The sequence below is a fragment of the Musca domestica genome, unplaced genomic scaffold, assembly GCF_030504385.1.
Source record: "Musca domestica strain aabys unplaced genomic scaffold, Musca_domestica.polishedcontigs.V.1.1 7, whole genome shotgun sequence".
NCBI lineage: Eukaryota > Metazoa > Arthropoda > Insecta > Diptera > Muscidae > Musca > Musca domestica.
In genome coordinates, this window is record NW_026712383.1 from 17,806,643 (window position 1) to 17,821,023 (window position 14,381).

Here is a 14,381-nt window from a genome sequence, read left to right on the forward strand (position 1 = left end):
TCTCTTTTTAGATGTTACTATCTTTTTTTTCTTCTTTTAAGCTTATACTAATATAAATTCTATTCATATATTTTCCAAGTCTATCATTTTGTTTTCGGTAGCATCATCGTTTTCAATACTGATTGCACATTGCAATATATAGATAATAACTAAAACATGGCAAACGAAACGATGGAAATCATGTCAGAACAAAAAAAAAAGCAAATGAAATAAAAACACGAAATTTGTTTGTTTTGTTAATATTTTTTGGGGTGGTTTTTTAATTTCAAAAAAATAATAAAACTTAAACATAAAACCTTTTTTGTATAATAAAAAAATATGTCCAATTTTAATACATATATAGATGATATTTACATACACATACAAAAAAGTTGTTATACAGATTTTTTGTTTAATACATTCAATACATTTTTTGTTTTCAAAAAAACATACATATATATTTATAATATATTTTTTATATTATAAAATAAAATAAAAATATAATAAAATTGGTAGAGATTTGCTAAAAAAAACAAGCCTGGTGTAGAGGTGGTGGGGTGGGAGACAAATAATTGTGGAATACATGAGGTAGCAGGTAGGGTTCAGGGAAGGCTAAACAATTAACATGGGACCATAAAAAACGCTGTGCTTAAAAAAGACAACACCTTACTTATTCAAAAAAACTGCAACTAAAAACATTTCTTTTATACAAATAATGAAATTCAAACTTTAACAAAACCCATCTACAGAAGACATAAAACACTTTACAAAATTCCTTAATTACCAAATAAAAACTAAAATGAAAAAAAAACTTTACAAAAATAAAAGAATCAAGAAAACATAAAATGGTTTTGTTTTTTAGATTTCAACTAAAACAGAGATTTTGTTACAAAGAAAAGGAACGAAAATTCTAAACGAAAAAAAAGAAACAAGATTCAAAATAAACTTAAAATATAAAAAACTTAATTTCCGGTTTGTTTGTTTTATAGCATTTTTAAGCTAAGCGTGTTGTTTGTTAAAAACTACCTTCATATTAATGTTCCTATATAAAACCTAAAGACTAATAATATTTTTTTTAATTCTATATATATTTTTGTTATGTTTATATAACACCTGATACAGTTTTCTCATAGGGTGTACCCAAGGTGTCTCTTCGTCGTGGCAATGTACCACTTGCGGTCAAGGGTGCCGATTCGGGGCAACCCAAACCGGTGAGAAGTTCAACCAAGGCGGTGGTTTCCTCGACACTGTAATGCGGTGCCGGAATGCCACCATTTGCTGCTGTTGCAGATGATTGCTGAGATTGTTGTGATGTAGTGGTGTTGTTGCTAGCCGTATTATTTACGGAAGAGGCCATCGATGTGGAATTGGTATTGTTCGAGGTGCTCTGGGATATCGATGAGGACGATGACGAGGTGTTGCTGGCCAAACTTGAAGAATTATTGCTTGCCGAGTTTGCAGCCGCAGCGGCGGCAGCAGCAGCTGCTGCCTTCAATGATTTGGCTGTGGCCAATGATTGGGCTGCCCTGGCATATGCCAAACAGGTTCTACCCTCATGATCGGTGTGTTTGATGTTGGCACCGTTCTGTAATTGGAAAATGAAAGAAAAAATAATTTAGTAAAAATGTAATTGTAACACAGTTGTGGCGTTTTATTTGAACTTACCCATATCAAAAGTTGAGCAATTGCCAAATTTCCAATGGCACAAGCCAATAGTAATGGTGTCCTAACGTCTCTAGGACTAACATTGGCATTGGTTACCTCGGGTGTAGAATTGGCCAATATTAAAACAATCGATTTCATATCAGATCTGAAATAATGAAATTAAAATAAAAATGTTAATAAATATATATATATATAATAAATATTTAAATGTAAAACTAAAATGTGAAGTTATATTCTTTTTTTAAAAATGAGATTCAAAATGTTTTGTGATTCTATTCAAAAATTCTGAATGTACTTCTTGGCTAAGAGATATGCTCCTAAATTTGTTAAAGGAGTTTAGGTGAAAAATTTTTTAAGGGAAAAATAAAAAAAATAATTTTTGCCTTTTTTAAAATTAATTATTTAAATTTTTATTTAAGTTAATAAAATGTATTGTGAGGTACACTAAAGAGAAAGTTTTATGAATTTTTAAAGAACTATAGGAGAACCAAAATAATTTTTTAAAGGAAAAATAAATAGATTAACTTCAGTCTTTTTCAAAATTTAAATAACTAATTTGTTTTCAAAATTTTAATAACTAAATTTAAATTTTTTATTATAATTTTTTAATAATTATAAGGTTTATTCATATTCAAATATGTTTTAATAGATTTTTTTTCTTTAGTTTCTAAGCCATATTTTTTACAGGCTTTTGAGATTTATTGTGGATCACTTGAAAGATTGTTCAAAATTTTTTTTTAAATAATTTTTTCAACATTTTTTGCTGAAGTTATAAAAATGAGCCTTTGAAAAGTTTATACATAACTATAAGATTTAAATCGAATATTTGTTGAGGAGCATTTTTCAAAGAAAGTTTTTTTTTTTAAATTTTCTATTCCAAACTCTTGACCCTAATTTTTGTTATATTTTATTAAAGTCATGTCTTCTTACCTAATCACAGCTTCAATTAATTGCTGACCCGGTGTTGCATTGGTATTTGTATTTGGTGAAGGTAGAAATTCTTTTGCCTCATATTTACTTCTGATCCAGGCCTCTTTCTCTTCGCGTGATGTATTTGGTTTTGGTTTGGTTCTTTGGCGTGTATTTGCTTCCCAAACGGAATTAGCCAAGCTATTGCCGATGGCCAGCATGACACTTAAGTGGCCAGCACTGTGTGAAAAAAACAATATTTATTAATAATCAAATAAAAAAACAAAATTTCTATTCAAAATACTTACGGCCAATCATCCAAACCCAATGAACGAACTTTGGAAATATGTGAACCCAAATTACGATGGACACCCGAGCATTCGATGCACATGAGGACACCCAAATTTAAGCTGGCCCATTCAGGATCTGCAAGGAAAGAAAGGATGTGGGATTAAAAAACTACTCTCCAGCTACTTCCATTTCCACACAACAACTCATGGAACTCAAAGGCAAATAAATAAATAAAAAAAGTAACCGAACATTAAACTCACTTGGTGCATCACAGTCAACGCAATAACCATTACCCGGTACCCTGGTACGTATCGTCACCATCGATGCCAATTCACTGGTTGTGGCCGGTTTCAATTTGGTACTCTCTATGCTCTGTAGACTCTTGAATATCTCCTGCTCAATGGCGGCCACCCATTCGTCGCGTTCCTCGGAATTGGCTGCCTCGAAATGCCATTGCTTCGAGTCCAATGAAACAATATAGAATTCATAGCCATCAGAGTCATCAATTTCATTGGACTTGACGCTACTGCTCTTCATACGTCTATGACGTTTCTTAACATTTGGTGTTTGGGCTTCCAATTTATTGGAGGCATTTACAGCTAATAGTTCACGTTGTGAATTCTCACCGGGTACGGCCAGGAAAGTTTGAGAATTTGAATTGGACATGGCTATGCCCTCATCGCCACTGGTCTGTTGGGATGAGTTTGATTTGACTGCTGACTCCTTAAGGGGTTCGAAAACTGGAGAAAGAAGAGGAACGGATATTAATTAGGAACCCATTACAAAATCTTGTTATTTACTCAACTTACCATTATTTGTGGAGAGCATAGATGTGGTCAAAGCACTATTTGTTATGATGGACTTGGATCCTCTTGGTTTCTGGCCCGGCACCTTAACGGTAACATATTGCAATGGTATCTCCTTGCCGTGCACATCATCCATGTAATCATGCAGCGATGGGTGATAGGTCAAGCGACCATCATCACACAATGTTACATATTTCTTTTTCCATTCCTTGTTCAAGGACTTGCTCGATCGCTTATACAAATAACCCTGTTTAATGGGTATGGAACGGCCACTACCCAGCTCACCATTTTTCATATCCTTCTCACCCTTTTTCGATGAGGAGGGTATGAAGAGATTTGATCTTCTGCGCGACTTACGACTGGCCGTAGGCGTTGAGGTGGGTGTGGGTAAATCTTTGCCGCCTACACCCATATTAGAGTCTTTTTCTCTTAAAGGCACCAATGAGAGGGGAGCCAATTGCTCAGCGGCTGAGGCCGAATCCCGCATACCAATGCCGCCACCTTGGGGATTGTATTTGGTAATATTGTTATTCTCATTAGTTAAAGCATATTCCCTATCACGATTATGATGAGATCTCAATTGGACATGTTGTGAATCCTGCTGCTGGGCATTGTGTTGTTGCCACAATTTTTGTGCCGTCTGGCCGCTGGGTGGTAAACTATGTTGTTGCTGTTCGCTATGTACAAAATCGGCACTCATACGCATGGGTATGTGATGTGTCGAACTGGACAGGACATGATGGCGATGTGGTAATGTCAAATTGCCAGCGGTATTTGATGCAGAAGCGGCCGCAGCAGCACCACCACCACCACTTGTACTTTGCATAGAACTAGCCGAAGAATTTGAATTGGATGAAAAACCATTGGCATTCGTGCTACCATTACTGCTGGCATTGTGATGATAGGATGCAATGCCTAGGCGGGTGCCTTGAGGTGTGGTTGGTCTTGAGGTAACAACTGAAGCGGGTAGGGGTAGACGTTGTGAGAGGATTTTTTGACAAGCTGGAAGAGATGAATGAAATATTATAATCAGAAATTAAAAAAACTACCAAAAAATATACAAATAGCTAATTGGCGCCCAACGTAGGGCAATTGATTTATATGACATAATAGCAGTATTTTTCCAAATTGTGGAGATTCTATAATTTTTATGAATAAAAAAACTACCAAAATTACTATAAAGAAAAAAATGGCGCCCAATGTGGGGCAGAACTCTAATTTTGATGTATTTTAAAAATTTCCAAGATACATTATTTGATGTATTTGACATGTAGAGCAATCCTTCAGCTATTATTAGGAAAAACAAAAAATATTAAAAATGGCGCCCAACGTGGGGCATGTGATTTATATGAAATAATTGCAGTAGATTGATCTATACTTTGAAGCTATTGAGATTCTTTGATTTTTAATAAATAAAAAAAAACTACCAAAAATTATGGAAAGAAAAATGGCGCCCAATGTGGGGCAACTATAGACTATAGAGCAATTTTTCAGCGATTAAAAATAATAAACTTAGGAAGATAATATGTCAGACCTAATTTCTAGAAATTGGCGCCCAATATGGGACTTGAGAACGAAATAATTTTATTTAATTTCTTGATTTAATATATATTAGACATATATTGAAGACATAAGCTAATTCAAAGGATTGAAAAGGGAAAAATACAAAAAAATCAAACATGGATTTGATACTTATGCATTATTTTATTATTTTTAGAACTATTCTAGAAATGAGCAGTCAAGAATTTACTTGAATTAATATTAAAAAATAATCAATCAAATAATCAAAAAAGTGAGTTGGCGCCCAATGTGAGGATGAAGTTTAAACTATTTTTTTAATATTTAGAAGATAACGAGTGAAGAACTCATATACTGGTGCAATTTAGAATAAAAATATAGCTTTAGATGTATATTTGAAAAAAAAAAAACGCAAATATGGCGCCCAACCAGGGTTCGTGGTTTAATTTTTAGTTATTTTATTAAAACAATTTAAAAGTTAAGATTCAATACCACAAGATAAGTTTGAAATAAAATATCTTACTTCTAATTGAAATTAATATAAAGGTAGCGCCCAACGTGGGGGCATTTTTAATTTGGATTTTTTAACTCACCATCTTGAAACACTCTCTCCACATTTAGACCATACGTGGCACATGTCTCATAATATGAACAACGTTTCAAATCATTGGCCAGCTTGCGGGCTCGCGAATCATCTATGACACGGGGATTACGTTCGCTAATTGCATCCTGAGTGCCCACCAAAATCATGGGAATCTCCTGGCCATTGCGGAAATGTGCCATTTTGGTATAATAATTGTAGACTGTATTAAAACTCGATTCGTTTTCTAAACTAAAAACGAAGATGACAGCATCAACCCAGGCAGCAAACTGTGGAAGAAAAAAAAAATAAAACAAATGAATAAAACTTCAAACACACACACACATATATGAATATAACTGAAGCCCTAAGAAATGTGTACATACAACCGGGATAATGAGTTATTTATTTAAAAAAAATGAAAGAATAAGAATAAAAAAGAATGTTGGCTTTTGTCTGGCAAATCCTTGACTTTGTATAATTGCTGTGCTTTAAACTTGACTTAAGGTTAAGGTTTCACGACGATGATGTGAAGAAGAAGAACAAGGACTTTGTTTTGGAACAAAAGGTAAACGGCTATACAATGAGGAAACCAAGGTGTTTGCCATTGAGGGGCGTTTGTTTGTTCTGCTTTTTGATGAAAAGGATATGAATTTAAAGGCAGGGACTAAATTTGGATTAAAAAGGAAATTTAATGGAAGTTTTTTTTTATCTGAAACTTTAAAGAGAACCCAAAAATCAATTGATTTTGTTTTCTGCCAGAGTGAATAGCAGCGGCAGCAAAGAGTTTTTCAATTAACAACAATATACCGGAAGTTCAATGGCTGTGACCGGTAGCCCTGACACCCCATTGAAACTTTCTCAAAGCATACTTTAGGGGGGAATTGTTGGATATTTTGTTAGGGGTTAGCTGATGGCTGCTTGACCATTGGTGCTTATTTAAGCATAAAATTGCAAAAAAGGATAATGAACTTTAGTTTGTTTTAAGAAATATTTACCAATACCAATATGATGTGATGACATAAAAAGAATTGCTTCTACTCAATTTGTTGTTGTTACTGAGAGCAATTTAAGCATAACTCCCCATTTGATTTATTATTTGGTTATCCTGTAAATTGTTGCACACTGCGCAGGTTTGTCAATGGGTAAAGGTAAAAAGGGATGGTTGAAATGCAATGCAGCAATGGCATGGAGAGAATGGAGGGGGTAGGGGGCAAATTATTTTAGAATTTTACCTTTCTCTTTTTTTGGTTATTGCTTTTAAATTTTAATTTTTATATTTAAAAAAAAAATACAACCGTTTTTTTTGTTTTAGAATCTATTAAGGCCTTTGGAATATTTTGTAACACAATTTAAGTTAGCTTTCTTTTATGGACTCTCTTCCTTTTTTGGGGAAAGAAATAACACACAAAACTTCCGCGTGAAAACACAACTCACTCGATTGATGGCTCTCGTTAAACTGTATGGGTAATCGGCCAAGAGACCCCCATGAAGTTAGCACAGCCGGGTTTTCCTACAGGATAACCAAAAACCGAGCGAAATGAATGTTGGGAGCATAACACAGTGGGTGGTTGGTTGGATGGCGGGCCATCCATAGAGAATCCAAACAAGAGAGAGAGAGCCAGCCATGACATACACACACAAAGTGTTAGTCTGTGAAAAATCCACAATTATGTTTGTTTGTATTCCATGGCGGCACATAAGTAATAAAAAAATCACATATTCCAATGGCAAGGAGTCGTCCTATGCTCTCACATTGAAACAGGACTATCAATAGAACATGTAAACACTGTTCTACACATACGCACACACACAACCACATGTATGCATGGAGTTGGAATCGAGCAGGAAGACTGACTGTTTTTGTATTTAATAAAGTTTGGTTGGATGGATGTATGAATGTTTATTGTGGCCATGTCTGAAAATTGTTTGATATTGTCGCCAGAGTGGCGTCCTGGCTGTCTTACAAATCGTCAACAGAATATACCGCAATTTATTCGTTGTGTATGTGTGTGTGTGTATCTCTGTTTGGCTTTATTATGCCATAACTTTGCTTGCCTTGCTCTTGGCTCATAGGAAAAAAGTTATTCAATGTTACAATGTTTTCGTTTTTTTTCCCCCCTCGCACAAAGCCTAAATGTATGCTTTTATTTTATCACAACAATTTGTTGGATATAAAATAATAGAAGAGTTTTATTTTATTTTTTTATTTTTAATTAATTTCAAGTTTCCAATGATTTGAAGGGGAGTTTTAGAGAGAAGATACAAGCGATAGGGAACTTTTGAAACAAAATTAAACAAGAACAGATTTTAGAGCCGATCTCTGGTGGTAAATTGGGTCTGTATAGAAATTTTAAAAGAAGATGAATAAAACTGAAAAAATGCAAAAAGTAACATTTCTGTGACAGATGGGATCTCTAAAAATGCCACAAAATAAGATAAATATTCAGATTTTGAAAATTATAGAAACGACTGTATTCATCTATGGCTACGTCAGTGCCCCGAGCTATGGAGATTTCTAATTTTATACTGACTCTCTAAAATGCCACAAAATGGGATCAAAATTCCGATTTTTTGGAAATTGTTTGAAAATCATAGAAGGAAAAGTTAATATATTCTGAGCTATGGTGATTTCTAAATTCATATTGACTACAGATTTACTTCGAATTATTTAAAATTGGCTGGGGCCTCTATGGATTCAGAACCAGTGACATGAAGCTGAAATCAAGCCGATGCAAAGAATTCGTTCTTTTTAATTTTAAAAAATTCGATTAAGTGAAATACTACCAATCGTACTTAGGAATTTTTTTTATCTGAATCTCTAAAAAACAATTAATTGATTTTTTTTTAAATAAAATTTATATTTTTCAAGGAACGTATTTCATTACTTAACCTGAAAATAGCCTTCAATAAAATATATAAATATTTTTCATGTTTTTTTTTTCTAACCCAGTACGAACATGATTATAATGATTTTCCGCTCAATTCTTTTAATTTTATTCTTTCACAAAAAACTTCAAACGTTTCACAAAAACCCACCTATTATAACTTAGCCTAGAAGTATGCTATTATTCCCAGTCTGCCATGTATAAAATATACAATTATTTCTTGTATTTGTGCAAGCATGTGATAGAGAGGGGGATGGAGTGGCAAGTAGAGGAAGCATAGAGAACTATGGAAGAGCATAAATATTCTTTTCTTTTTGTTGACTTTGAAGAAATACAAAATTGAGAGTTTTTTATCTTCCATAAGAATAATTCTCTTTTTAAGAGAAACTAAGACAGAGAAAGAGATTTACCGGTTGTTAAGTTTGGGAAAAACCTTCAACTTACCCCCTTTTTAAACTGTTGTTACTGTCATTGCTTTACTAATAGGCAATTTGTGAGGGGGAGAGGGGTTTTAGAAAGAAATACACTTTAGAAAATAAGCCTAAAATAACATTTTTAATAAGAATTTTAAAGCATACTTTTAGGCATTTGATAGAGAATAGATTTAATTAAATGTCTCTTTTTTCACAAAAAACCCACCTATTATTAATTATATTTTTTAACATATTTTTTATAATAAAGCGAACTTTGTAGCATACTTTTAGTATTTGTTATAAAAGGTCTTTGAAAAATTCACGGAATTTCTAGATCAATTGTATTTTGAGATACATTAATTTAAGTTGTTATTCTTTGGATATAAAAAGTAAAGCACACTTTTAGGCGTTTTTGAATTTCCAATTTGAACAACTACTTCAGATTCCTCATTTCCATAAAATATTACTATGAACCCATTTATAAATCCCATTTAAATTTAATAGCGTATTTCTAGGAATTGCATATTAGTGTAATAAGTAGCATACTTTTAGGAATTTTTAAATAAATTATTTTTACATAGAATATTTCTTAAAGTTAAAATTTAATGAGCCTTGAAATTTTTCCAAACGAAAAAGTTTTTTTTTCAGAAATTATTTAAAATTTTAGAGCATACTTTTAGGCTTTCAAAAAAAATGGAATTTCTTAGTATTTTTCCCAGTGTAACACTTGAATTTCCCTCAATTATTTCCCACATAAATCAAAATGCATTATAAAAATGATTGTAAACGTAATTGCTGGAAGGACGGCACAACTGTACTGGCACAACCTGGAGCATATTCCTCCTTCATATTCCCAGGCTCATAGAATATTCGACGACTTCAGGCTTAACTGGGAAATACAATGTAAATTGCCATGAAAATATGAAATATTTAATTTGATTTAATGACATAGTTCAAGTGTGTGTGTATGTATTTGTGGCGCGAGAGTAAAAACGGAAACCAACGTCAACGCCAATGTGGAAGGATATGGGAAGTTATGCCCTTTTTTTCTTTGTGCATTTTGTTTGGCAGCTGTATTTGAAGGAAAATAATTGTTCACAAAACGCGAAAATAATGACACGCGTGTCCCATGTTTTCGCCTGTGATTTTTTGGGGGAGTCATTGCCGGAGTTTGTGTTGAGCGCGTTAAGTAAAATGCAATATTACGCTAAGAATGCTGCCTCATCATGTTTGAATGTGAGCGTTGTTTTGCTTTGCATTCAAGTGCCAAAGTCTCAAGAGCACGTGACGTTGTTAACAACCACCATTACAGCTAGACGTTTTCTTATCCTCTTTTTGTATCCTCAAGATGGAATAGAAGCCAGAAATGCAGTAGTTAAATGCGCTTAAGTAAATGTGGCATAACGCCAAGCAAGGGGGATGGTTGCTGGACCTGAGGGGTGGATGGGTGGGTGGCGGTGGTGCGAAGGTAAACATCTTTGTAACACACACAGATGCAGATGACATCCCCTCACAAACCTTCAGAAAAACAAACCATCTCTGGAACTTTTGTAACAAATCAAGGTTGTGCCACAGCCACATCTTAAGGGGCGGGTTAAACACAAATATATAGAAAACCAAAAGCCTTGCATAGAAAATCCTTGAGGACGCGTGCCATGGTGTGTGCTATTTATAGAAGAATGCCAAAAAAAATAACAACAAGGATTATTTCATTTTTTTTCACCCTGGCAAACCCTTTGCCCAACATCCCTGGGACCATGACGATGTTTGTCGATTTTCTATCCCAACTACTCCAATGTTGGGATGTTGTTGTTGCACAACGTATAGATGTTATCATTAGAAATTGTTAGCCAAGTTATGCCTGAAGGTCCTTTGGCTGATGATGTTTCTCTTGTTGGTGCAGCTAGCAAATATGTGTGTATGCATGATGCAATGAAAATTGGAGCCAGAGAGTTGCAAAAAAGAAAAACAAAAAACCAACAACAAACGTGTGTCTCTTTTGTCAACTTAAATATAAAGTGACACAATCGTTTATGGGTTTATCAGGGTTAGTTACTAAGCTCCTGCACACATTCATGTATGAATACGTCATACGTTGGAATAAAGGGAGCTAGACAATTTTGAAAAAAGGGGAGATTTTTTTCTATACTCCTGGAGAAAAAAAAAATAGAGAAATTTAACCTTTGGGAGCTTTATTAATGCTTTAAACGATGTACTTTAAAAAAATCGAGAAATTTTGAGATGCTCAATGGAATGGGATTTTGAACGGGGTTTTGAGGAAATAATTCAATTTCAAATTTGAATTATAATTCCAGGGGCTAGTTGACACATAATATAAGATTTTGAGATATTATAGGGAAATATTGAAATTTCGTATTCAAATAACTTTTCTTGAGTCCTGTGATTGAATTCATGTTCTATGAAAATATGAAATGAAAAATATTTCCTTTTTAAAATTTTTCATTTGACATATTTTTCTTCATAAAGGTTTTCATAGAAAAAAGAATTGCTTTCGACTTTTTATATCATACTTTTAGGCTATACCCACAATTTTTCAACTAAAAAAGAAACGATTTATAGAATTGTTAACCTAAAAATGAAAAAGAAATAATTTTTGCATTTTTGTAGCATACTTTTAGGCGCTCAACTCGAATTTTAACTATAATTTTTAAACACTTCTAGGCGATGACCACAATTCTTAGACTTAAAAGAAACGTTCTACATAATTTTTAAACTAAACGAAGAAAAATGCTATTTTTTAAAATTTTATAGCATACTTTTAGAGCGCATTTTTTATTTTAATTATATTAACTTTAATCAAGTTTAAAAAAATTGATTGAGTGGGATGTTAAAATTTTTATTGAAGAAAATAATCCAATTTCAAATTTAAATAAAAAATCCTGAGCTTAGTTTACACATAACGTAGGACTTTGAAATTTCATGTGGAGATATTAAAATTTAGTGTTGATTTTGTTATTCTTAAGTAAAGTGACTCTTCACATTTATCTTTAGAATTTTTATGGCATACTTTCGGGCGATACCCACAATTTATAATTCAAAACTAAAACGATTTGTAGAATTCTTAACTAAACTACAGACATTTTCGTGTTAAAAAAACAAAGACTCAATAAATTTGAATTTAATTTTAGCATATTTTTAGGCGCTAAACACAATTTTTAACTAAGTTTTTCTGATATTAATGTAAATGTACGTAGACTGCGAACCAAAGAAAATATCACAGCTGTGTCGGGCAGTGTTAATAATGACCATCAATTATCGATTCGTCGTTGTACGCTGTGATTGGGCCTTTGGTACTCAAAACCGTGGGAAATTTTGCAGATGGATTTTGGTGTGGAGCCTTTCAAAAAACAGAATTCAATACAGCCAAGGTCGGGCATTTTTAACCGTTTGAGATTATTATTGCGGGGCTATTTTCAAGCTCATGACCATAAAGACAAGTCCGCTTCAATGGTCGCATTGGAAGACAAACTGAAGTATTTATTTGTGAGATACCGGCCGAAACTCAAAACATTTTTTCCTCTAAAAGAAATATTTGGACCACTTAAATGCCGAATTTTTTGACATTTTGGACGGAAGGAAAAGTTCATATTTTCCTCCCCGAAAACATGAGAACCCTGAGCTATGGACATTTTTGAAATTATATTGTCTACAGATTTACTTCGAAATATTTGAAGTATTTATATGTGAGACACCGGCCGAAACCTTTTTTCCTCTTAAAATATAAGAAATTTTTTCCTTTATCTATTTAAAATTGAAGAGAATACTTTTCATCTTTCAAAAGTGTTTTAAATCCAATATTCATAAAACACCCCTTTTGACAACAAATTGCTCATGCTTGAACACAAAATTGAATAACCTGCAGACAATTATCCTTTTGACTTTATTTGGGATAACTTCTAAAGGGGTCACCCCCTCCCTTTCTTTTGTGCATGACAATGACAACTTTGGATTGGGGTCAAGTATTCATCACCCCCCACATTAAATTCAAAGGGGACAATAACTAACCTACAACATTTTTTTGCAAACGGATTCCACCCCCACCAATTTCGAAGGGGTAAAAAGTTAACCCACAAAAATTCTTAGAATCCATAGGAGTTGTCAACACAAAAGTGAAAACTTAAACTGTTTTGAACTCTTAAAGTCAAAAAATGAAAATAAAGCGGATGGGGTTTGCAAGTCCTCAAAGACGGGACGGGTGGGGGAGGGGTATTGTGTTTTACGCAAAATCGTATTTCGTTTAAATACTGCCTTCCATGGAAGGTTTTGAGCTGCAACTCATATGCCCGGCAATCCGCTTAGGCCATATTTGCATTGTTGTGAAACATTTTACACAGCATAAAGTAGAGAAGAAGAGGAATATAACTCCTAAGGCTTTTGTTCAAAAATCCCGTTTTTGTTTGGGCGGAGAAAGAATGCAGCAACCCTTATAAAACGAAATTTTGCAAAGCCCCATGCCAGGATATGATTTCTATTTTGTTTTCTCTTAGGACTTGCAATACCATAATCGTTAAAGTAAATTTTGAGCAACATATGCACACATACACACGCATACATGCAAGCAGTTAAGAATTTATGCAATTTTGCGTATGAAGGGTATTGTTAGCCCTTCTATCCCCATAGTGCAGCAAAGGTAAGCCCACAATTAAAATGCAAATATGTATATTGGATTTTTTGCAAAACAGCAATTAAAGATGAAAACAAAAACAATTGAAAGAGTATTGATTGCGATATGCGTTTAAAAATAGTTTTCCCCGGTAAAAAAGGAAAACTCCATGCAACATTAGATGTTAGGGGTTAAATGGAAAAACTGCAATGGGTTGGCCTGCTGTCAATCTATGCCATTGTCTGGTTGGTTTGCCAAAAATAATCGACAATGCCCCCGGTTGGATTGTGTTGTAATGTGGTGTTTGCCAACCAACAAACCGTAAAAAGTGTTTAGTTTGAATTAGTTGACGGCACGTGTTTAAAATTCTGATAATGGGCAAAATTTATTTTCCATCAGGCTATCAAAAATTAATAAGTAATCCGTAAGGGATTATTTTTTTTTTTTGATTTGTGAAATGTTTACATTACAGAACATAAATTTTGGCAAAATAGAAGAGATGAGTAAATCAGCTTAAAGGATTACAAGGAATTATAAAATTAGAGAGAAATGTCAAAAAACAGAAAAAAATAAAATAAAATAAAAATAAATAACTACAATAATCACAACATCGATATTTTAAAATAAATTTTAGAGTTGAAATGTATTACACAGTGCTACAAAATTCAATTTTTAAGAATAACGGACAAATGCGGAAGATTGTGAAAA

General features: G+C 33.4%; 1 protein-coding gene across 1 annotated transcript in view; it reads right to left on the reverse strand.

Moving 5' to 3' along the window:
• Positions 1 to 223: 223 nt before the first annotated feature.
• The window catches only part of LOC101889035 (centaurin-gamma-1A), a 575,535-nt gene continuing 561,377 nt past the window's right edge, over positions 224 to 14,381 (reverse strand). Inside the window, exons 3-9 of the mRNA XM_059130016.1 lie at positions 5,762 to 6,038; positions 3,654 to 4,652; positions 3,105 to 3,584; positions 2,862 to 2,979; positions 2,575 to 2,793; positions 1,645 to 1,789; positions 224 to 1,564 (exon numbers count right to left, since the gene is read on the reverse strand). Coding sequence (XP_058985999.1) covers positions 1,082 to 1,564; positions 1,645 to 1,789; positions 2,575 to 2,793; positions 2,862 to 2,979; positions 3,105 to 3,584; positions 3,654 to 4,652; positions 5,762 to 6,038 — 2,721 coding nt within the window. The 3' untranslated portion in view covers positions 224 to 1,081. The remainder of the gene's footprint in view (positions 1,565 to 1,644; positions 1,790 to 2,574; positions 2,794 to 2,861; positions 2,980 to 3,104; positions 3,585 to 3,653; positions 4,653 to 5,761; positions 6,039 to 14,381) is intronic.